The sequence below is a fragment of the Pinus tabuliformis genome, chromosome 3_2 (assembly GCF_031772625.1).
Source record: "Pinus tabuliformis cultivar Carrire ecotype Pingquan chromosome 3_2, CPIR1, whole genome shotgun sequence".
Lineage (NCBI taxonomy): Eukaryota > Viridiplantae > Streptophyta > Pinopsida > Pinales > Pinaceae > Pinus > Pinus tabuliformis.
Window position 1 is genome coordinate 501,875,510 of NC_142302.1, and position 26,363 is coordinate 501,901,872.

The 26,363-nt window shown below is 39.2% G+C and overlaps 1 protein-coding gene across 3 annotated transcripts in view; it reads left to right on the top strand.

The window, feature by feature from the left end:
• The window catches only part of LOC149181483 (inactive beta-amylase 4, chloroplastic-like), a 93,838-nt gene that overhangs the window by 42,941 nt on the left and 24,534 nt on the right, over positions 1-26,363 (top strand). For all 3 annotated transcript variants that reach the window (XR_016257013.1, XR_016257014.1, XM_089416635.1), the window contains exons 2-4: positions 13,136-13,264; positions 13,498-13,747; positions 13,930-14,150. Coding sequence is in view for 1 of the 3 variants with exons in the window: in XM_089416635.1 (XP_089272761.1) it covers positions 13,136-13,264; positions 13,498-13,747; positions 13,930-14,150 (600 nt within the window). In the remaining 2 variants the exon portion in view is untranslated. The remainder of the gene's footprint in view (positions 1-13,135; positions 13,265-13,497; positions 13,748-13,929; positions 14,151-26,363) is intronic.

The following is a 26,363-nucleotide window of genomic DNA, read 5'->3' on the forward strand; positions in this document are numbered from 1 at the left end:
AAGTAAAAAAAAGAAAAGAAATCGAATGTATGCAGGTTGATGGTGGTCAAAAAATAAAATAAAATTGAAAAGCAATTAATAAAAAAGAAATCAAATTTTTTAATGTTATGAGAATCTAACCCTAATGAAATCAAAACAAAACAAAGTAAAAAAAGAAAAGAAATCGAATGTATGCAGGTTGATGGCGGCGACGAGGAGGGATGTGATGGCAACGAAAGAGGGAAGATGCAAGTCGAAGGAGGAGGGGCTCACTATAGGAGATGGCATCGATGCAAAGGGAGGAACGAGGGTTAGAGAAAGACGCTGGCTTGAGGGGTATGCGTGAAGGATGAAGCCATTTGTAGCAGGGAGCTACAGATGAGATGAAGCTCGAGGAAGTAGTTGCGAGCAAGGGAGAAGAGCTCGAAGGATGAGGGAACGAAGGAGATTGGGCAACGAGGATGAGGAGGAGAGGAACACGCAGGTCGAGCAATGATGGGGGAGTAGGGAGCAAGGACACAAGAAAAAGGAGAAAAAGGAAAACACAGAGAAGGGGAAAGAAAAGTAAAAAATGCAGGGAACAAAAAAATTTCGAATTTTTCTAGAGAAGGATAAAATGCAACAAAAAATGGCAGCCCAAGAAGCCTAGAGATTTATAAAGTTTTTTTTCTTGCCCATATTTAAATTTTAAGTCAACATTATTTCTGCTTTAAAGTTTTGAAACCCTTAGACTGAAAAGTAATTTTAAATAATGTCTTTGCAAAAATGGTATTGAGGCCAAATCTTGCCCTCCAGGGTCTAGATTTGGCTTCAAATTAAACCTCTCTTTCAGTTTTGCACCTGTAAAAAACGAAAACAAAATACCCAAAACCCAGATATACAAAATAAATAAAATCCTAGAAGATTGTGTTTTTTTATTTTATTTTCAATATCAGATTTACAGATCTACGCACAAAATTTCTAGATCTAGCAGATTTGAGGAGTATGAGTCCAACTCCGCTTCCAAATCTGAGAATCTAAGTCTCTCAATAGCTAGCTCTTATCAAAATTTTCACATATTTTTAAAAAAAGATTTTGAAATTTGTAAAGAGGTACTTGCCCAAAAACACCCTGCAGAAAAAGATTTTATCATTAGATAAATCATGGAGCTTATATGAGGTCTCTTAAAAAAATATATGCTGAGAGTTAGCTAGTCCAACCGAGGACTATCCCCAAACGCTCAACAAGAAAAACCTAAGAGATCTCTTGCAAACAATAGATCAACCATCAAACCAAGTAGAGAAATAGAACAACAATGAAATTCTAAAGAAATAGAGATACTTGCTACTTTGATCAAAATTAAAAATGTTGCCCTAGATCCAACAAATTGAATAAGATACGTGTACTTCAGATTATTCTAAGAGAGCTATTGATTGATAGTTTTCACATAATATTAAGCAGAAATTAGAACAATGTTACCATAAATTCATGAAGAGGAAAACCACCACACGTTGAAACCCCAAAGACTTTTGAATTAAGTTCAGAAAAGTATACAAGAGAGTTTAGTATACGATTCATTGATCAGGTGGAAAGACAGAGTGACACTGACCTCTAATTTATAGGTAAAATTTCCCACGACTAGTTGGCTTGGTCCCTGTCAAATCACTCTCAACTGTTCATAAAGATATAATTAGTCTTTAATCATTATTGTCGAAATTATTTAATTTTTGAGGAAAAAACGAATTTATAATTTAATTGCTTTTTAATTAACTCAATTAATTATTTTGAGTTAATTTCCTTAAAATATTGACTTTGACTTAACCACCAAGGCCAAATGGTCCAAAATTTCTTGATTTCCTCAATATTGGGGACCTCCAAAAATTAACTTCTTTAAAACCCACGAATTTCATCACTGGAGAATTTAATTTTACCGAAGACACAAAATTAATTAAATTTCAGGCTTAAGATTTTAATTTAATTTTGCCAGAATTAATTGACTTATGAGGGGATTAATTATTTTTCCAATCTTCTAATATTTAGCTATGGTGTCTAATTATGAGGGACCATTCATTAAATATTTATTACATGAAGTTTTTACAATTTAGTACATGAAGGGTGAACACTGTTCGCTACAGACCATCAACATTTACCCATTTCTGCGACACAAAATATGATCTAGTAGACTAAGTAATCTGTAATAAAATAATCTAGCCAATTACCTAGGATTATTCCCAAATTACTTTTACAAAGACTCGATAAAAAACACTAGGACTCATTCAATATCTTGACGACAAAATCCACCCTAGCTTTGGGGTGAGTTTGGAGGGAAAAACTCCGTCGATCATTTGTGTCTAGAAACACAGATGAATCAGTAAGACAAAAAACCTTCTAAGGTAGAAATTGTCATCAAAATACCATGTTTACCTAGGTTGTTACATACATGACAGTCTTTACTAAGATTATTTACATTATAACCATGTAGAATGGGTTTACATCTTTAACAAAACTGTGGGCTTGAACACTTGAACATGATAGATCCCTTTTGCGGAAAAAGTGATGAACCGCTATGGGGTCGTGGACACAGAGTGGTCAACAGCCCATATCTCCAAGGGCTAGATGCCATTGATCTCCTTTATGTGAAGGAGTTGCACATAAAATGCATGCTAGAGTCATACCATGGTCATGTCCATAAGTTCCGTTTCCTTAAAACAAGTGTCACTACAAGGAGTTCTTTAAGCAAGTTGAGATGGAATGGTCTTATCTGGTTGTTATGTTGTCTTCAAGTAATTTCTACTGCAAATATTAAAAGGGTACCCTTTCTCAACCTCTAAAATAGACCACCTTTCATGCTACAATTGATGATGAACAAACATTATAATGGAATATATGCTAAACTTGACTTCCATATGCCAGTTTTTTTCCCATATCATGCCATAAAATGTCTCTATTGAAGTTTGATGTATATGCTTCTTATTGATGACAAGGAAAATCCAACTCATGGCTTTGCAATTGCAAATTGGAGGAAACTCTTGGTCCAAGTAACTAATTGCAATCTTTGATTAACTTCAACAATGACCTCATATTCTTTGACTAAAGCTTCCCTGTCTTGCTAATCATATTCTCATGAAGGCACTAAGTTTCTTCAATAGAATAGTTCTATGTTATGTACTTAGTAAACAATAAATCTCTTTCTCAACTCATAGCCATCACTTGGTCTCAGATTCACTTATGATGACAATTTCTGCCATGGCTTATTTAGGTGTTTAGCAAATATCATCTTTTCAATATAGACCTTTTAGCGAACCCACAAGTAAGATAACTTTCTAGATGCTTTCCCAGATCACAAAATACATCTTTAAGAAATCTAAGGGCTGCAAACCAACTGTTTTTGATTGAGATTATTTACTTTGATGAGCTACCTCCACACTAAAATTTTGCATTAGTAGACTCATTGTCTTCCTTCTAGGTTTCTTTAAAAAATAACTTGGAATGTAACATTTCCAAGAATTCTCACATTATCACCTTGTTGTCACTACTAAACCAAATGACAAATATGGAACAAAGACCCACTGTCACCTCAGTCAGTGTCCCTTGCTCTTTACAAATTTTTAGCGATGGGAGGAGTCCCAGTATGAAGGAAATCATTTATAATGATGGGATCAATGATAAGATATGGAGTGATTCCCAAGGCCCATTCAAACGATAGGTTCAATTAGGGCTCAATGCTTTAAGAAAAGCTAGAAAGGCTGTTCAAGAAAGACTTAGAAAGAAGACCTAGACCTAGCGTTATGAATATTTAATGATGATGAGTATGTCTAGGATCAAGACTTCCAAGATGAGGCCAAGCTTCTCTAGGAGCTTTATAAGATGATTCTTCTTCAAAATAGGGTTATTGCTTCACTAGAGAAACATGGGAGGAAAGAGGAAGCCTATGTGAGACCTAAGGCTTGCGAGTAAGCGTGAGAGGAAGACCTCCAATGTGATCACTAGGCCATGCATAGAAAAAGGGTAAAAAATGAGTCACTGATTTGAGTTTTATGGGCCTTTGAGCATGTAATGATGTCTTCATTTGCCTTTTGCCTTTTATTGATTTTTCTTTTATTTTATTGCTCGAGGTTGCAGGGGATGAGAGCATGATGTGTATGATATAACATCGATTACCCGCTTAAGGTGGGGCAATTCATCGCCCACCCGGGGTTGGGACATACATGGGTTCCTTTAATGATGCATATGGCACTCATAGGCGCCTTAGGAACTAGGGTGATGGCCATAATGATAGGGGGTAGAGCTCATGTTTGGCCTTTTCCCACTTGCTAAATTTGATTGTCCCGATCATCTTTTGCATTTTGTGGTATTATTTCCTTTTGTATGCGGCCATGATGTGCTTTTAATCTTTTTTTTTAAAATTTGCGTTGACCTCTGGGGGATCGTTCCAAGCCTGACCTAGACATGTGGACAAGGGGAGGGGGTACTAGAGCCTTATGGACCCAGTGGTCATGTGGACCCAGAGAGGGAAGATGATGAAAAATGGGCATGTAATGTGCGAAGGGGAGTGAAAAATGTCGAACGAGGAAATGAAACCGTGCTACCAAAATCGGGGTTTCCTAAGTAACGCCCATACTAAAGCTGTAAGCTAGTAGGGGAGAGATCCCGTGGGACTAGGGTTGAGGATTAACCCCCAATTAAGGTGAGGGAACAAGACTACAGTCGAAACCGACCCTTCTTCTAAGTCACCCAATAATCCATACCCAAGTGTGCTAATGAAAAACAATCATAAGGACCCAATTGCATAATGAAAAACCATATCTTTAGGATTGGATGGCCCACCTTCAAACATATGATATTGATAGATGGGCGAGGGTTTGGCTCCGGGAGTGGAGACATCTGGCACAATATCGACTACACTGGTGGTTGTCAAGGGTTGTTGGTTGAAGACAAATTTGGGAAAAAATTCCTCCTTTGGGGTCACCCACTAATGGTGGGTAACACACCTTTTAATACATCATATGCTAGATTAATGTTTGTGAAGCAGTTAAAAACAAGCAGTGTCCAACAAATGCACGTTTGTTATTTTCACATGGATTGCTAGCCACAAATCTGGTTGAGCTCCAGGATAGATGAATGTACTCATACTCATTCCCCCCCCCCCCCCCCCTTTCTTTTATTAAATTTGTAATTTCATGCAAGGCCTAGAAATCCCCCAACTATCCAAAACTCGAAGAAAATACAAGGGATACTGAAAATTTATTAGTATTACCGCTGTTACTTGCCGATAGTGGGTGACCCTAGGGGAGAATTTTTTTCCTAGATTTGTCTTCTACTGGCAACCAACAACCCCTTGCCAGCCACCTGATAGCTTTGATCTGCTACCATTCTCTACCATATGAGCCAACCATTGTGTACCCTTGCTCATTTGTGTTGATCGTATGTTTGAAGGTGGGCCATCCAACCCCAAAGGTATAATTTTTCATTATCTAATTGGGTGTTTATGCTTGTTTTTCTTGGGCACACTTGGGCATGGGTTACTGGGAGACTTGGAAGAAGGAAGTGCTTTGGCTGTACTCTTCTTTCCTTACCTCAATTGGGGGGTTAATCTTGAACCCTAGTTTCGTGAGATCTCCTTACTCAGCTATTAGCTTTAGGAGTGACACTACATGGCAAACCTTGATTTTGGTTGTGTGGTCTCACTTCCCGATACCATATATCTCACTCACCTCCATTCCTGACAAAGCCATTTTCCACATTTTCCTATTTGGGTCCACAATGTGTTGCTTCCCCTTCCCCTGGAATGATGCCCTTGAAGTTGATGCAGCTAAAAAGAAAGATAAAAGCATAATTGGCCACATATAATAGGAAATGTACCACAAAATGCAAAAGATCGCTGGGACAATAAAGTTTAGCACATGGGCAAAAGCCAAACATGAGCTCTACCCCTTATCATTATGGCCATCACCCTGGTTCCTAGGGCCCTTATGAGTGCCCCTTGCATCATTAAGGACCCATGAATGTCCCAACCCCTAGTAGGCGATGAATTGCCCCACCTTAAGGGGTTAATCATTTGTATGTCTCACACATCATAGCTACCCTTGTAGCTTGGCATGCGGCTTGGAGCCTTCCCTCTGTCCCCACTCTGTTCCATCATTATTTCACATGACACTTGCCATTTGAAGGGTGTACTTTGGACTTGTCATTCCCTTAGAGGTTGAAACCACCTAATAAGGTCCTTCGCTAACCTATCCTACCCAGGAAGGTAACATTAGTACATGTTCAAAGCTGCCAAATTTGGAAGGGAAACCCACTATGAAGTGTCCACTTCTGCCCTTGATTAGCAAGTTTATTTACTCAATCACACTAATGAATCATTGTATTGGAAGGTGGAGGCGCATTAGATCTTATACAAAATTGCAAGTGGTTTTCATCTTTAGACTTGGCCTCCCTATACAGCATCCAAGCCCTCCAGAGGATCACAATGGAATTTTTAGGGTCGGCGTTGAGAACCATGGGCCTCCATCCATGCAGAGCATTGATTGCCTCACCATGGGCTTCTTTAGCACCATGATTTGCTTGTTCGTGCCCCAATTATTCAAAGATGATGATGCACTTGGCCCACATTGCCCAACCGACTACACATTGCGCCTGACACTTGGTAGTTGTTCCAAGGCCCAGAGGAGGTTTTGTCTTTCCTAGGGAGCCATGTGAGGACATGTGTCATCTTCTAGCCCTCGTTGAAGGAGCATCGACTTGATCTCAAGCCACATGGAGACCCATGAGACCCATTTGGAGCCCACAAAGCCCAAATAAGGGTTTGGAGATGTTTTGCAATATATGAAGGGAATAACCCTCTTTGTCATAATTTTTGAGTCCCTCTCCCACATTTTTAGTACAAGAGGTCTCAATGTTGCCTCTCTAGCCTACCTTGCATGCATGACGTCAACTACATGTGGGCTTGAGAGAGAAAATAATTTTTAAAAGCTATGATGGTTGGCTTGTGACCATGGGTGGGTTACTTAGCATATTAGGCAAATAGAGGGGGCTTTGTCATTTAAAATTTGAACTCTTATGACTTGTATAAATAGGTGAGACCTATTCTCACCCCAAAGCATCATCAATTGGATTTTCGGCCTAGAAAAATAATTTGGACTTGCGATTTGTGGAGTGTTTTGGATGAATTTTGATGTTTGGATAATTTTGCTATCTTTCTTGGAGCTTCTATATGGATGGTTCTGTTCTTCACTATCTTGTAAGTGCTCTTTATTGATGAATTTATGATTTTGTTAATGTCTAATGTATGGAATATTGTCTCATGGTTATTAACGTTCCCTAATTAATGAAATATTGTCAAAAAAAATTGTAACTATTGGGTAATGTTGCATGTATTACTCATAGATAGTGAATGAATGAATATTCTTAGGGGATTTATTGCATTTTCATCCTTGAAACTCCATTGCAAGTGTCATTGAAGTATAAATATGTAAAGGTGTTGTGAAGCTACTACCATTGGGGGTAGCAAAGTTGCTTCCTTTAGGTCCCCTTGATAAAGTGAGGTGTCTATATTAAAATATTTCATGACTCTCAACTTTCCAATGGTTAGGCACTGGTCTTGAATCCTTGGTGATCACTTAAAACTTGAAAATCATCTCTCGTTTAACGTTTATTCCTCGTCCCTTTAAGGATAAGGAAGCCTCTCTAGGGCTTGGTGCGAAATCTTTTGAAGGGAGGCAATTTGAATTTCGTTTGCATAAGATTCTTCCTAGGTGTCTCCTCTAGGGGTCTTCAAGTTTTGGAGGAATTCCCACAGTGGAATTTCCATAAATTTGATGCCCTAGGCATCACATCAAGAGGGAACCCTAGAAGCTAATCCTTCAACTTAGGGATTCTTTGGAGGCATTTGCTTTGGTACTTGTTGAAGTAAATTGCTCATCATTTTTTCTGTTATCCACCTTGACCTTGGATGAACTCATATCTCGCTATATATATCAACTCTAGGTCTCATCTAGCCATCTTTCAAAGGGGTTTTTGTGGAAAGTTTTACTAGCTTCTTCCAAAGCTTGTACTTTTGTTGAACCTTTCCATTGAATGAGCCACCTTCCCTCACTTGAAACCTACCATAGATACATATCTATCACAAGTGAGTCATACTGGGACTCCTCCTATCAGTGAAAATCCGAGAAGAGTAGGGGACTTAGGTTGTGGTGATAGTGGGCCTCTGTCCCAAGTGTTGTTGTGCCCTCTAGCTTTTGCCTATCCATGAGGCCTGTTAGTTTGTGCAACAACCCCCATGTGAGAGTAACGGGTAATAAGCATAATTTAGCATTTGCTTGATTTGAAGATCCTACATTGATGTATCCTACTTCACTACACACATGCTATCAGATTTTGTTTGGAGTACTATTGGGGTAAAATAGGGTTTCCCCTTGATCCCCACATTATTTGGGATCTACATTGATGAGATGGAGTCCTTGCATGAGCACATCTAGGAGCATGACGATTGCCTTCTACACCATGTCTTGATTTCTATCTTGGATTTTGCGAATAATGTGGTCCTTTTAGCCTCATTAGTTGATGGATTGTAGCGCTTGTTATGCCATGTCTTGGTTTCTACCATGATGTTTGCGGATGATGTGATCCTCTTGCCCTCATCCATTGTCGCAGAGACAATTGGATGCCCTTTCCCTTTTCTGTGATCTTCAATTGTTGATGGTCAACCTAACTAAAACCAAGATCATGATCTTCAATGTGTCATAGAAGGTCTTGTCTAATCACCATTTTTTCAAAAGAGATGAGATCGAGATGACCATCACATACTTATCTTTGCGTTACTATTCATAGGATGTTGCTTTAGTTTGCAGCATGCATTTCAGTCCCAAATCAATAAGGGCTATGGGTCCTTGGCCTTTCTTGAGAGGTGGTGTTTCTAGTTTCAAGAAATGTCAGCGAAGATTGCACTCATGGACACTCTCGTTTGACTCTCCGTTCTATATGGTTCTAAGGTTTGGGGTCTTGGTTTACTAGAGCTTGGTTGGTCTTCAACAAAGAGAGTATAGACCGTCCTTCGTTGCATTAGTCAGTGCAAATAAACAATTCTTTAGCCCATCATTCTTGCAGAATTTGGAGTCAACGTTTCAATTTGAGACATTGTTTGGTTTCATCTCTCTTCTATACTTTGTTCAGAGCATCACTAACACAACAAAGGGGCGTGATTGGTATTAATACTTTCATTCATTGAGTCCATTGCAACAACTAGTCTTTTGTCTCAATCTCGACATTGGTACACTGTAGTCTTTGTTCATATACTCCATGTGTGTGTTAGACCACCTCTAATATCATCCCCGAAGATATCCATAAGAAATATGGACACATCACTTTGGGTAAAACTTTAGGGTGGGTTACATTCAAAGATGGCTTTCTATGAAAATAACTTTATGGTGATGATAGATGGGCTCATTGTTTGGCAACATTTATGCTTTGCCATTGGATGCGTGCCCTTTGGATCCCATTGGGACAATTTAGAGTTGGCTCACATAGATTGCTGATTGAGATTGACCACCAAATTGATTGTTCAGATAGGATTAGCCAATTGTGCCATCTCCAAGAGATCGAGACTAAGGAGCATTTCATCTTTTGTTGCCCCATTTATTATGAGATTTGTGGAGATTTCATTGCTTATTCAAGAGCATCTAGATCCTATATAGTTTCTCATGATATTTAGGCTAGAAATGTCTCGCCATCTACAATTTTACATAAATTGTATTTGAGTCATAATGAAATGTATTTATCAAAAGAAAGAAAAATATTTTATTATTATTATTGTTATGACTCATTAAAGCATGGGTTTCATGCTTGGGTCATCATGTTTAGGACAAAGTCCCCATTGAGGACTTCTAAGATTTATACTGAGTCATTAGAGTCATTGTCCATTAAAAGAGACCTTTATTGGGCTTTTGAATCATGTAAAAATATTTATTATTGAGTCCAATAAGTTATTTGTCACTTCCACACCAAGTTAGCCTCAGATAGGGTAATTTGGCCTTGTCAGAACCCTATATATTGGAGCAGTTTGATTCATTTGGATAACACACACTCACACAAGTTCGATTTACAAGAAGAGGTAGCTAAAAAGTGTGAAGTTGGAAAAGGAGGAGAATTGTAGGGAAGGTCAAGATCGAAGTTTTTGGGCCATCTATCTCTCACACGTGTGAACTTTCTAGGAAGATCAAAGTCTCTACTGTTGCATCAAAGCTGTTGCTACCTGTTGCTGCCAGGTCGAAGTTGCTGCTGCCAGTCGAAGTTATTGCTGCTAGGTTGAGGTTGTTGCTGCTAGGTTGAGGTTGTTTCTTGGTCGAAGTTGTTGCTGAAAATGTTAGCATCTACAAAAGGAAGAAAGCGTTGACTTTGTGTGGAGGAAGTCTATGTCTAGGTCAAGAGCTTGGGATCAGTGTTTTTAAACCCGTTAGGCTCGGAACAGACTCGGCCGAGTTGGTTCGAGTCGGTCAAAAAAAAATTTGAGCCGGCCGAGTTGTTACACAATTCGGCCGGCTTGATATTAACCTGGCCGGCTCGGTCGAGTCTGTATCAATCCGGTCGGCTCAGTTGAGTCTGTATCAACCCAGCCGGGTTATGGACAGTGGCCAGTGAACCCCAAAAAACCGATTTTTTAAAATTTTGTGTGGGGGACTCCCTAGGCTTCCTTGTCTGATTCTGATCCCTAAGATTGATATGCTATTCATGGTAATGTTAAATTCTTAAAGTAAAAGTGACATTCTCCTTAATCTTCATTTTCATCCTTTTACTTAAATTTTTAACATTACCATGAAATGACTCAGGATGTTTGAGAGTGGTTCCGGCCTCATTGGATTTCATATGGAGAAAGTAGAATTTTAGATTTCATTCAAAATCCAGCGGACTTATTAGTTTTTCAGGATTTCAAGATTGGGGAATTGCAATGTTTCCATTGAATTTTGTCATGTATTAGGGTATGGAACTCGTATTTAATCAAGAGCAACAATCCCTCTATGTACCTTGATGTTAGTGACATTGGTTGGCGAACTCCTCCGGGATTCCCTCCCAAACTGGGAGCTATTAAAAATGTCGCTCCCGCTCCCTGCTTTCGCTCCTGCTCCCAAGTAACATTGAGCCAGATGATGTTGGCAACTATAGCAGTAGAGGCCATTTCTAGCCTCCTTGGTTATGTGTTTTTGTTTTGGTCTCTATATCATCATCGTGTATGTATTGGATAGTGCATTGGGTGCGATTTTGATATAACAGATATATTCGTGAGCCTACTTTGATCATATGTTGTTTTCTATCTATATTCTAATGTTGTGTGTTTGGAAACATGAATGAAAATCTTTAAAATCATGTGTGTTTATAAAAAATAAATATTTAATGTATTTTTTACAACGACCAAGTCAATGAAATCGAGCCGGCCGAGTCGATACCGAGTCGGAGTTTTAAAACATTGCTTGGGATTATCTCGTGAAACTATTGAAGGAAGAGTTGTTGACTGGGTTTTCATCTAGATTGTGGTTTTGCCTTAGTTATCTGCCTACATCTGGTGTCTTTGATCTTCGTGCTATTGTTTTGGTAATTGATTGATGAACTAAGATAAAAGAACACAAGAAAGTTAATAAGACCATAAGAATCTCACTAGTACTTATCAACATAAAGAAAATCTTTCTGCCTTTCTGATTTGCTAACATAGAGTTCATGCTCGCATTCTCTAGCTTCCTCCTAGACCAGATCTTGTTTAGTCGGTTACATCCTTCTTTATGGTGCTTCCATTAGCTAGGGGCACCAAGATATAGATTTATTGTAATATTGCCTCAAATGCTAGATTGGTGTGGACCCCAGGGACCATTCCCCTTCCGTAGACACCTTAGACACATTGGCAGGACAGATCTCTTGCTAGTAGGTATATGAGGTCCCCTAGACACTAGTGGAGGGTTACTTCTTCTTGGCAGTAGTGTTGCAAAGGGTATAACTCTTCCCCTAGCTCTCCCTCGGGGCAACATTCTATATTAAGATTTCTTCATTTGGCCTCAAGTGTTAGGAAGTATAGATTTAGTGGACCATGATTTAGTCCTTGGGTCCTTTCTAAGGCTGTTTGCACCTAGAGTCGAAGGTTTTCCATGTTATTAATATATAGGCATTATGCTTTTACGTCTTCCTAGAAGTGCTGCAACAAAGGGTCCATATCTTCCCCTAGCTCTCCCTCTGGGTACCATTCTATCTTGAGTTTTCTTCATTTGGCTTAAGTGTTAGGAGTGATAGATCTAATGGACTGTGACCTAGTCACTGGCTCCTTTCTAAGGCTGCCTGCACTTAGAGTTGAAGGTTTTCCATGTTTTAGCATGTAGACATTATGTTTTTACTTTGTCTCTTATTTTTTATATGGGAGATCTTTTGGTACTCCTACATGTATTAACGTCATTGTACTCAGCAGTCCCACTGACCTACCTTTGTGTTCATTTGTTGGACATCAATATAATTTTCTTATTTTATCTTAATACTCAATAATCAATGAAGTTGGTTTTTAGGGAAATCTACAATATCCTTGACTATTCCAATGAAGTTTGTCACCACAATAATATTGTCAAGTGCCATAATATTGTCTTTACCGATACAACCTTACAATGTGTGCTCAAACAGCTTTCAAAAGCTATGAACAGTCTATTCCAATTTTGCTTGCATCCTCTTAGCTAATATTAAATATAGTACCTTCCAAAAACTAATCACGACATGTAAATGTGTTTACTCATCAACCATTATAAAATCCCCAAGACATTACTCATATCAAGGATATCACGAGGAGCTTAAATGATCCCCTCTAATCAACAATATTGCTTTTAATAACATTCATACATTCTGTTTAAGGGTGTACTTAATTCCTTTTTAATCTATCTTAGATTCTGAGTAAATTAGAGTCAAACAATAGTTACTCAATTTCACAAGTATCAACTACTTGTCAGCCACTACGTAATTGTGGGCAAACATATTCAGCTGCAAACTATACTCCATTATGTAGCCATGCACTTATACATGCAATGAGGCAATTGATGCAAGTACTTTGGTTATAACTTGTAACAACTAGATTGTGGGAACTTGTCTTACTGTGGTTTGTTATTTTGGTTTATTCTTCATTAACACTGTGCTAGCTTTTTGAAATGTTTGTTTGCAGTATGGCGGGCCATGGGAATGGCAGCTCTGGTTGTTTGGACAATTCAAAGAAAAGAAGGGTACCTGTTTTTGTCATGATGCCATTAGATACATTTAGCATAACTGATTCAGGACTAGCAAAAATTAGACGGTATGGAGAATTATCCCGTTTTACATATTTAAAGATAATTCATTCCTCACATCTGTTATGTTGAAAACTATGTTTATCAGTGACAAACACAGACTTCTCACTTTTAGATCTTTTTCCTTACTCTACTGTTATGTCTGAACAACTTAAATTGATCACTTAAACTGTTCATCTTTTAAGAAAAATGTGGTGAAATATGATGAAAATTTTCAATTGTTTTTTGCTTGATCTTGCAGAGTCAAGGCCTTAACCGTATCGCTACGTGCACTCAAGTTGGCAGGTGTTCATGGGGTCATGGTTGAGATTTGGTGGGGAGTTGTTGAACGTGCTTCACCCATGCAATATGACTGGTCAGTCTATGAAGATATTTTTAAGATGGTATGTGAGGCAGACTTAAAGCTGCATGTAGTGTTGTCATTCCATGCATGTTTGTACCCCTTTTCAAGTCCCAGAGCCAATATCAGCCTACCATTATGGGTCAATGAGGTACTTATTCTTTTTTGACTCTAAATTAATGGCACATACATTTGAAGTATTACACAACTTACTAATTTTTAGTACATGTATCATTACTATATGGAAAAAGACCTCATTCAAGGTTGCAGCTTCTATTTTACTGCCAAACATGACTTTGGACATTTTGAGCACCAACACTGCTGAATGTACAGATTGGAAATCTTAACAAGGACATCTACTACAGAGATCGGCATGGATATTCTAGTGATGAGTATCTATCTGCTGGAGTGGATCAAATACCTATCTTATATGGACGTACAGCTGTTGAATGCTATGAAGATTTCATGGTCAGTTTCATAGACAAATTTCAATCACTCATGGGAAATCCAATTCAAGAAATTACTATTGGCCTTGGTCCGTCAGGTGAACTAAGGTATATCTGTCTATCAGATGTGCATTCTTACCTTTGTACTAGTATGCATCTGTTCACTTTGAGATGCATAATAGCTCAAGTAATTTATTTCTGGAATACCATTTCACTGTGTTGTATGTGAGTATATTTTATATCAAGTATTATAATCAAGGTTTAGGTTGGCATATCAAATGCCCTAAATAATATAATTTGAAGCTCAGCTGGACTTGGGCAATAAAATTCCCATTGAATGGGAACATCGTCCTTCCTATTTGCCTTCAACATACCACCTCATTCCTGCTAGACCTGCCATGTTTTCTTTCTAAAAGATGACTGAGTACATGTGGAATGTGGACTTTTTTTTGTATACTGTTCTGCATTATACAGAGTAGCAATCAAATTGGATGACGAACTTGAATGTGGTTGGCAAACTTAGGTTTTAGAAAGAACTAGTAATTAGAAGTGAAATATATAAGGATGTTTGAACACACCTGAAATATAAATCATTCTGGATTATACATCATTATTTATTCCATGCTTCCAAATTTGACACAGACTAGTGGTTATGCTTGCCTTTTTTCTCTGAAGGATGTCTATGTACCTTTGGAAGGTGGAGTTTGTTTCACATGTTTGTTTTGAGTTATACAAGGGAACACAAACAAACTTCCAGATGGAGTTTGATGAAAAAATTGAAAGTGAGAACCAAAGTTAGGTTTTGGAAAGAACTAGTAATTAGAAGTGCAATAAATAATGATGTTCAATCACACACAGAAATATGCTACAGTTTTACTCCCAAGTCATTCTGAATTATTCATTGTTATTTGTTTTGTGATTTAAAATTAGAGAGCTTCCGTTGCTTTTATAGTTTTGGACATTGAGCAAATTAGCATCTAATACTTAATATCTAATGAACAATTTATTAATATCTAATACCTTCACTGGCTTTCTGAAGCTCAATGGTGATCGACTTGATCCTGTCTGTAACTCAAGGGCATATTTGGTGATGAGGTTTAGGCCTCCTTGTTTCTTTCTAATATGTTTTTAATCTTTTAGAGTTTTTTTCTTCTCACCGAAATATGATTGAAGCTCTGAGCAGGAATAGATAAACAAAAGCTATGCCCAATTATTCCCTTCATGTAGGCCAGTAACTTTATAAAGCTTAGCATACTTGGTCTTCATTTGAATGATGTGCAACTCCCATTTCATTCTTGGGCCAGGTAATCCACATAGCTGTTGGAGTTGCCTTTTAGTTTTTTATGGGCAGGTAATCAGATGAGTGATCTCTTTTTGGCATCACATTGCATACATATGTGTTGGACATCCCAATCACAAAGCCTGATGGACTGGCTAAAATTTCTGATAGTTTGGTGTCAACTGGTAATGCATATGAGAGGGGCATTGGGCACACCCTTAGCAGGTTCAATCTGAAATTTGTTTGACAAATCCTCACATAGGTTGGATTCTTTGGGTCATAAAGTGATACAATAAAGATCATATATTACCAATAACAATATAAATATTAAATAATGAACAAAAACCCCTTGTCTAGAAGGAATAATTATCTGTTTTTATTGGGATTTGTAGTCTGAAGTGCATGGGTTGTCAAAGAAAATTTTGTTTGATCACTTACTTATTCTTACCTTCATTAATCGAGAGGTTGGGCTGGTGAGATATATTTGCTTTGTGACCGTTTATTCTTTGGGATTGGGTTTGTATCAATGTTCCCATTTGCAGGGGATGATCCAAGGTGTCCTTGATATGATCCCATTCCGCAGGGGTTGTTCCCCCCTATATTTGTATTGAGAAATTATTCTCTCACTTAATAGTTGTACATGAGTGACTAAAAAACCTGTTGATAGGTGTAGCTTGATCACAATTATATTTCTAGCAATGCCAACCAAATAATCACGCCCATAGAATAAAATTTAGGCCCACATTGAACTAGAGCTGTATTTGTGTAGAAACTTGAAAGAAATGCACATAATGAAATGGCTGTAGTGCTTGGTAAGAACAAGAGTTTGTTATTATGCTTTTTCTTTTTGAACTTCTGTGTTCAATATTGTTCATAGTAATTCCTTTGTCACTTTGTCTTGATCTCTCGATGTGAGGAGGGTGTTCAAACCAAGGGCAGAATGAGTGTTGTGTGCCCATGTTTTTACATGTTTTAACTCTCATACAATACATCGAAAGAAAATAAGAAAGTGGTTTTAACTTTTAACCCTATGGAAATTGGTATCATTTCTTTCTTAGCTTGCCCACTAATTGCCAAGAATGGAAGATGACATATGTAGTTGTTGTAAGATTGTAGTCACCATAAACATTGACAATAAGTCAAGAATTTGCATATTATGAAGGTAGCTGCTTTTTAATTTATTGAGACACCTAGAGACTAAAATAAAAATATTGGAGGAAAATACCTCAACTTTCACTAGCTCACATTACCAGCACCATTGGGAAAAAGCATGGTCACTTTTCTTGGCCCAAATATATGACAACCATTTTGAAACTATTAAGTCCATTGGAATGGTACTTGGTGTTTTAGAAAACACATTAAATCATATGCCCACTTTAAGGTCAATAAATTCAAGAATGTTAGTAGTAGGAGAAGTTGTCGTTGCTTCTATTGTGAGAGATGGGAAAAATAACTTGAATCAAGAACCCTTCATAGCAGAAAAGTTGTAGTTTTTCTTGGAGGTTTCACACATATACTATAGTGCTTCATTCTTTGTTTTGTTTTGCATTAAGTAAGTTAATAATGTTGCTAATATTTGAGTATAAAGGGATTTGGTTTGGGTTCCAGTTCAAAATCTAATATGTACAACTCCTGGAGGTTTCACACATATACTATAGTGCTTCATTCTTTGTTTTGTTTTGCATTAAGTAAGTTAATAATGTTGCTAATATTTGAGTATAAAGGGATTTGGTTTGGGTTCTAGTTCAAAATCTAATATGTACAACAAGAATGATATGAGCCTCTATTTGAACTTAGACATTTGATTCTTAGATCAGTGTCATTTTCAACTAAGACTTAAAATGATTTGAAAGTATCTAGTGCATCTAATTTTGCTTTAAGAGATGAAATGCAAACCATTCTAGTATAATCATCAATAAACACTATAAAGTACCTTACACCTTGTAGGATTGGTGTTCTTGTTGGTCTGCATAGATCTATGTGAACAAGCTCTAATTATCTTGATGTCGAGCACTGACTTGAAGCTTACTCTTGTCTGTTTCCCATTTCCCAAGATTCGCAAATGGTGCTTGTTGGTTTATAGATTTTGGGTGTATCTCTTATTGTTAAATTGGCAACTAGGGCCAAACTCCATGTGGGTTAGCTTATTTCTGGCAGCTGATATTTTTATTGGATCCCTCTCGTCGAGAGGTGTAGGATTGATCCAAAGATCATCCGATTCCGATAAGTATTTATGGAGATATGAATTTATTTTGTTTATGTAATTATTATCAAGCCGACCAGCTCTTATGTAGGCTCTAGAAGCCCAACCGACATGTCTATTCATCATCCTCGTTGTGGTATAAATAGATGAAGATTTGGAGTCATTAGGACAACGCACTCTTCATGTGATCTCCTCTTCTCCACGTCTTGGGTTTTTGGTGAAGGAGAGACACACAAGAAGATACGTTGGGCCAAGTGTATGATGCCCTAGCTTATATGCTGTAATGAAGACACCTAACCGCAGTAAGGGAAGGAATTCTTACGTTGTAATGAAGACATCTAAACGCAGTACGCAGTCATGAAGACTCAATACGTTGATGGAATACACAACAATATATACGCATAGCATGGAGACCTTGTACACTTTCCACGCAGTCATGAAGACATCTAAATGTAGTTTATACGCAGTCATGAAGACATCTAAATGTAGTTTATACGCAGTCATGAAGACTCAATACATTCGTGGAATACGCAGCAATATATTCACACAGCATGGCCTTGTACACTGTCATGAAGACACTTTCCATGTAGACATCTAAACGCAGTCTATACACAGCTAATGGAGAAACTCACTCACTGTCATGAATACTCTTATACGCACCACAGTTAGCCGCAGAGAACCACTGTCATGAAGGAGCTGTAGTCATCTCCGCATGCCGCAGTGAAGGGTTTGAACGCAGTCACAGTGAGGAGAACTCAGATTAATGAATTACTAGAAGTCTGGGTACAAGAAGCAGTGACGAGGGTTTCAAGCAATGTTATATTGTATTGAAACCTCGGTGGCATACCTGTAGCAGCCATATCACAATAGAGAGGAGTCGCTGTAATATTAGCACGCAGTCAATGAAGATCACATATACGCTGTTTAATACGCTGGTCAATGAATATATAGATACGCTGTTCATTACGCTACTCAATGGAAACATGTATACGCTTACACGAGGAACAGAACTCAGATGGGTGCAGGGATCCGCTAGTATAAGAAGCAGATCTACATTATGTCAGGGCATCACTTTGTCTGTCCTCATTATCATAGAAAATGCCTGGTCTTGGTTTTCGTTAAAAGGCATACTCATGTGAAGAAGGTTAACCATTGTATCGAGGGTTTATGAGGGCTAGAAGAGTCCTAAGGTGCAGATCTGAAATAGGGCTGGTTCTAGGCCTAAGGAACTCAATCATTGGATAGCTCCCAGCAAGCAAGGCAGAAGAATACCTTGAAGAGCAAATCAATGTCATCTTCAGGTTGTCTGAGCAGTCCATTCTAGTAAGCAAATCTCTTTGTCTCAAGACAGCGTTGAGGAGATACCCTAGACAATGTATGAATTGGGATTGTTGTAGGTGACAGCATGACTAAAGAAGGATTCTATAGATTCTGGAACTATAGCCTAGCTGCTTTGCTAGGCTGCAAGCCATAGCAAGCAGCTAAGGCTGATATGCATATGGTTGTATAATGAAACAACATAAGGACTATGTTGCAGCATGATGAAGCAATAGAAGGACAGCTGCATGATGGGCACATTAGCAAGGCTAACATGATGATACGAGAATGGGGCAGCATGATCTATGTGCAACATAGTGATGATGCATGATGCAGCATGATGGTACCTCACGGTAAGATGCAACAAATGGACGAGATGCAGCACTATGATAGGTGAAGGAGTCACCTTAGAGAATCAGTTGAAGCAATTTGTTTTCAATTGATCTCTGCTGATATTCAAAGTCAAAGTATTGACTTCTGTTGTAAATGTACTCTCTCTCTCTCTCCTTCTCTGCTGAACTTTGAAGATAAAAGAAGATTTGACCAAAGGGTTCCCCACACATTGTGGGGTTTGTCCCTGGCTCGCGCCATATCTTGTGTCCTCTTGTCTTGGCTTGTCTTTTGCGTTTTATATTTATGTTCTATCTGCAGTTTATCATAATGCTGATGTGATTGCTAACTGTGAAAATTTATATAAATTGCTCTAGCATAGAACATACCTAATCTTAACATGGTATCAGAGCTGAGGTGAAGACAATGCCCAAGCAAGAGTGAAATAGCAGTCACCAAAGACAGTTGGGACAAGACAGAAGGATCAATGGGTCCCTCATAATTCACCGAGGGTGAATTCAAAGCAAAGAATGTTATCAGAATGGCACAGCGGAAGATTTTGATGGTCCATCTTAAGATCACTTCATTGGGAAGTTGGGATCTAAGGGTGGAAGGAAAGGCGGATGCCTTGTTGAAATAAGTTCGACCGTCATGCGAAGGAGTGTCTGAATGGCAGAGACACATCTCTTGATGAAGATAACAATCATTCCTGGGTCATCTTCAATGATCAAAAGAATGACGGGTAATGCAGGTCATCAAGGAAATGGTCGACTCTTCCACGAAAGCAAGGAACCCCAAATCTCTTTTATGTACCTGATCGAACCTGATGTCCATCTCGGAAATGGAAGTCAAAGGTTGCAGGGTGGCACTTATCGATGGAAAGGTACGTGTTTGAAAATAGATCTTTTAAAAATGTTTTTGAGTTCAGGGTTGTATCAAGTTGCAGGAAGTCCACTGGGGACCATGTCCATTGACTCAGCTCTAGAGGTCTGTGAGTCAAATGATGACTAGGATGCCTGAATTCAAAAGGAAGCATGAAGGTACATGTCTGAAATGTACCAAAAGAAAATATTATAAGGGTACCATTCCCCTCATGCAGCAGGTTCACAGGTTTGGAACAACCCGAGGAGTTTGAGAATCATGATCAAGGAATCTCATGTATACAGGTGGAAGAAAGCCCTCTATGGCTTGAAGAAAAACACCTCAGGCATAATATGAGAAGATTGATAGTTGTCTAATGCAGCTGAGATTCACTAGGAGTGAAACCGATCCAAACCATTACTCGAAGGTTGTGGATGATAAACCTCTCGTACCGGCACCTATGCCTGACAGGTGCAGACCCTCTCATTTATAGGAGACAGAGGGACTTGGATTCTGAATGTGGGAAGATAAGATGCAAGCTTGTGAATGCCTCGAGGATCTTAACTTTCAGAAGTTATATGGTAATGATGTCGGACCAGATTTAGGAAATGCCTCTGAGTTTCATAAACTCATTCGCATTGATGTTCTTGGAGAACCTCCGTCCGGACATCTGTGTTGCAGTTAGCATGGTGAGCTCATATTTGGTTGAGCCTCACTAGATTGGTGCCAAGAATCTTCTAAGATATCTTCAGGGCACAATCTCTCATGAATTGAGATACACCGCCGGAAATATGAAACCATATGATTATTCGAATGATGAGTGGGCAGGAAGTGTGGAGGATCACTAGAGCACTTCTCAGTGCTGTTTGGATGAGTAGGAAGCAGAAGTCGGTGACTCTGAGCACCACCAAGGCAGAATACATTGCTGATAGTATGGCCTTCTGTGAGGCAGTCTGGTTGCTGAAGCTCTTCAGTGAGCTGTTTGTACACATGATGAATACCACTGTGTATCTCTGTGACAACCAGAGATGGGATTCGATTATTGAGGAATCCCGTATTTGACAATTGCTCCAGCAGATAGACATCAATCACTGCCTTATCTGGGATATGGTAAGTCGATGATCAAGGAGGCTCCATCACACTGAGATGATGTACAGGACAGAGCCCTGAGGAAAGATCAAATTTGTGATTTTCACGAACGACTTGGAGTCGTTGAGAGACCTTTGTAAAAGGGTCCTGCATGCTGCATACATTGAGCTTTAGGAGCTTTGGGGGGTTTGCAGTTCTATTGGAGCAACATATGACCACAGGGTGACTCACCCTCCCCTGGTGGTGCGCATTGAAACAAGATGATTCACTCTCTTGTGGGACAAGATGATTCGCTCTCTTGTGGGACAAGATGATTCGCTCTCTTGTGTAGCAAGATTGATGTGTTCTCCTGTGAGGCCTGGATTGATGTGTTCTCCATGGCGATTGTAGCAGGATTGATGTGTTCTCCTGTGAGGCCTGGATTGATGTGTTCTCCATGGCGATTGTAGCAGGATTGATGTGTTCTCCTGTGAGGACAGGATTGATTAAGTTCTCCTGTCGAGGCATCCTACCCATGCAGTCTGGGACTCATGGGAAGTACCTCTCATCTGATCAATGAGCAGGGAAATGAAGTTAGGGACCATAGTAGTACCGATGGACGCATAGTTGTATCTACCGTACTCCCTACGCTAGGATGACCTCCATTGATCTGGGATCAATGATACTGGTCTGGGACCAGTGGTAGGAGTTGTACATGCTATGACGCTGACTTCGGGTCGGTTGAGACTGGTCTGGGACCAGTGGTACATACTCCGAGACTGACTTCATGTCAGTGCAGTACTGGTCTGGGACCAGTGAGAGTGGTACATACTATGACGCTGACTTCAGGTCAGTTGAGACTGGTCTGGGACCAGTGGTAGAGTCTCTGAGACTGCGATACTGGTCTGGGACCAGTGGTAGGAGTGGTACTTACTATGAAGCTGACTTCGAGTCAGTTGAGACTAGTCTGGGACTAGTGGTATGCACTCTGAGACTGACTTCAGGTCAGTGGAGAATGATATGACTCATTCTTGATCAATTCTTCTTCTTCATAGTTTAGCGGAGATGAGCAGAGCAGAGCAGAGCCAGCAGAGCAAAGCTAGTAGCGCTGAGCTGAGCAGAGCAGAGCCAACAGCGCTGAGCAGAGCCAACAACGTTGAGCAGAGCCGAGCCAGCAGAGCTGAGCAGAGCAGAGCAAAGCCAACAGAGCTGAGTAGAGCCAGCAGAGCTAGGCAGAGTAGTGCAAGGCACTAATGGCAAAGATAGTACAGTTGTACATATGGATCAGCGGATGGAGTTCTCCCTAGTTGAGAGGGAGTGTTAAATTGGCAACTAGGGCCAAACTCCATGTGGGTTAGCTTAGTTCTGGTAGCTGATATTTTTATTGGATCCCTCTCGTCGAGAGGTGTAGGATTGATCCAAAGATCATCCGATTCCGATAAGTATTTATGGACATATGAATTTATTTTGTTTATGTAATTATTATCAAGCCGACCAGCTCTTATGTAGGCTCTAGAAGCCCAACCGACGTGTCTATTCATCATCCTTGTTGTGGTATAAATAGATGAGGATTTGGAGTCATTAGGACAACACACTCTTCATGTGATCTCCTCTTCTCCACGTCTTGGGTTTTTGGTGAAGGAGAGACACACAAGAAGATACGTTGGGCCAAGTGTATGATGCCCTAGCTTATATGCTGTAATGAAGACACCTAACCGCAGTAAGGGAAGGAATTCTTACGTTGTAATGAAGACATCTAAACGCAGTACGCAGTCATGAAGACTCAATACGTTGATGGAATACACAACAATATATACGCATAGCATGGAGACCTTGTACACTTTCCACGCAGTCATGAAGACATCTAAATGTAGTTTATACGCAGTCATGAAGACTCAATACATTCGTGGAATACGCAACAATATATACACACAGCATGGCCTTGTACACTGTCATGAAGACACTTTCCATGTAGACATCTAAACGCAGTCTATACGCAGCTAATGGAGAAACTCACTCACTGTCATGAAGACTCTTATACGCACCACAGTTAGCCGCAGAGAACCGCTGTCATGAAGGAGCTGCAGTCATCTCCGCATGCCGCAGTAAAGGGTTTGAACGCAGTCACAGTGAGGAGAACTCAGATTAATGAATTACTAGAAGTCTGGGTACAAGAAGCAGTGACGAGGGTTTCAAGCAATGTTATATTGTATTGAAACCTCGGTGGCATACCTGTAGCAGCCATATCACAATAGAGAGGAGTCGCTGTAATATTAACACGCAGTCAATGAAGATCACAGATACGCTGTTTAATACGCTGGTCAATGAATACATAGATACGCTACTCAATGGAAACATGTATACGCTTACACAAGGAACATAACTCAGATGGGTGCATGGATCCGCTAGTATAAGAAGCAGATCTACATTATGTCAGGGCATCACTTTGTCTGTCCTCATTATCATAGAAAATGCCTGGTCTTGGTTTTCGTTAAAAGGCATACTCATGTGAAGAAGGTTAACCATTGTATCGAGGGTTTATGAGGGCTAGAAGAGTCCTATGGTGCAGATCTGAAATAGGGCTGGTTCTAGGCCTAAGGAACTCAATCATTGGATAGCTCCCAGCAAGCAAGACAGAAGAATAACTTGAAGAGCAAATCAATGTCATCTTCAGGTTGTCTGAGCAGTCCATTCTAGTAAGCAAATCTCTTTGTCTCAAGACAGTGTTGAGGAGATACCCTAGACAATGGATGAATTGGGATTGTTGTAGGTGACAGCATGACTAAAGAAGGATTCTATAGATTCTGGAACTATAGCCTAGCTGCTTTGCTAGGCTGCAAGCCATAGCAAGCAGCTAAGGCTGATATGCATATGGTTGTATAATGAAACAACAGAAGGACTATGTTGCAGCATGATGAAGCAATAGAAGGACAGCTGCATGATGGGCACATTAGCAAGGCTAGCATGATGATACGAGAATGGGGCAGCATGATCTATGGGCAGCATAGTGATGATGCATGATGCAGCATGATGGTACCTCACGGTAAGATGCAACAAATGGACGAGATGCAGCACTATGATAGGTGAAGGAGTCACCTTAGAGAATCAGTTGAAGCAATATGTCTTCAATTGATCTCTGCTGATATTCAAAGTCAAAGTATTGACTTCTGTTGTAAATGTACTCTCTCTCTCTCTCCTTCTCTGCTGAACTTTGAAGATAAAAGAAGATTTGACCAAAGGGTTTCCCCACACATTGTGGGGTTTGTCCCTGGCTCGCGCCATATCTTGTGTCCTCTTGTCTTGGCTTGTCTTTTGCGTTTTATATTTATGTTCTATCTACAGTTTATCATAATGCTGATGTGATTGCTAACTGTGAAAATTTAAATAAATTGCTCTAGCATAGAACATACCTAATCTTAACACTTATTGCTTGTGTTTGCCGATTTTTACCAGACTGTCAAAGCTGAAGTGTCCTAGTCTTATATGCCACAACCAACTCTCGATTTTCTATCCAATGTAGCATTTTTCTCCTTGAATTTCATCAAGGACATATACACTGCCTCGAGTCTTTATTGCTCTTCCCACTAATCTCTCTAAATTAGTCTTCCTTATTTCACATTTTTTAGCACGAAAAGTGAGATCATAACCTTGATCGCAGATCAAGCTGACACTTAAAAGATTATGTTTTAGTCCTTCAACATATATAACATTTTGTGCTTTAGTCCCACCATTGTCAAGGCTTACGATACTTCTTACAATGATTTTTCCTCCTTTTTCTTCTTTTAGAGTAATAAATTTCTTTTCATCTCCGATCATATGTTTAGAACACTTGCTATCAATGTACCCCTGACTCTGATTGTTTAGAACAAACTTAACCAATCCACACTTTCCTGTTGGTGACTCTCCTTGTTTTTTCTTCCAAAACCTTTTTCTTGACTTTTTAGGATAGTCTTGTGCCATCAATCTTCAATACACCAGAAATTGGACTTCAAATCATCCCTGAAATTGGCCTCAAACCAGGACTGAACTAGACCTTCAAATAGTAGAACTCAACCTTGAAACTTGGCCTTCAAATAGTAGAACTCACCCCCTTAAACTTAGCCTTCAAATGACAAACAACAATAATCTTTCTTGAAACTCAGTGTTCAAATAACAAACAACAATAATCAACCTTGAAACTTAGCCTTCACAGGGGCATAACACGACTCTCAAATTAGAACTGCAACTTGGCCTGAACACAGGCCTAAAACCTTACCTCTACAGGGACAAAATTCGGTCTTTAAGACAAGCTTGAAGCTTGGTATTCTCCTCACCAAAACTTATCCTAATTGGCCTCCAAAAGGCCCTATACTCGACCTTTGAAAACAAACCCCAAATAAACCAAAAACCTTTCCCAAGAACAATGCCAAAAGTGCCGGATTTTTGTAGGTATGGTTGGTCTTCATATTGTATAATTTGGCCCTTCAGATATATGTATTGATAAATTTCAAGACATGTTCTTCATGTCTTTTTCAGAAGGAAGGATTTGAATTTTTGAAATATAAATTTTTGGCATTAAGAAGTCAAGTTAGTCTCGACATGGTCAAGTCGACCCAACTCTATTGTGGCAACCATTCGACCTCAAGCAATACCATCTTCTGATCCAAGCGAAGGAGAAACATAACAAGAAGGACGAAGATAAGAAGAAGCATTTCTCTATCCAAATTTGACCTCACACGTGTGACATTCTTTGTTGACTTCGCACGTGTGATAAATTTCTGGGCATATCTGGCTTCAAGTATGAGTTTTTTGAGTTCAGGAGGAGGCCAAAATTCGGCCCTAGTAGAGCAGAGCAGGCGAAGACTTATTGACTTGATTTGAAGACATTTGACTAGGTTTGACTAGGGATCTCTTATTGGTCTTTTTGATTGCATTCTGACTAGGAAAGATCAATCATATCTCTAGTTGAATTGAAAGATTTCTCAAAGGAAAAGGTTGTTCGGTTTTCCCAAAGTAAATTCTTGTGTTTCTTGTTTGGTTGTCTCTTTATGATCCTACTGGCATTTTGTTTATACTGTTGAGATCTTCTGTGTAATTGCTTTATGATGAATTTGAATGCAAGAAAAGATTAAGGCAAGAAATCATAAGAATTATCAGTTAGAAGGTCATATAAAAAGTTAGCATGGTTTCATAATGATGGGTGAAAGAGCAGCCTAGACATAAGTCAATCTATTTCAAGTTATTCTAGGGCTTATTCTAAAAGAAGCCTAAATCTGCACCTTTT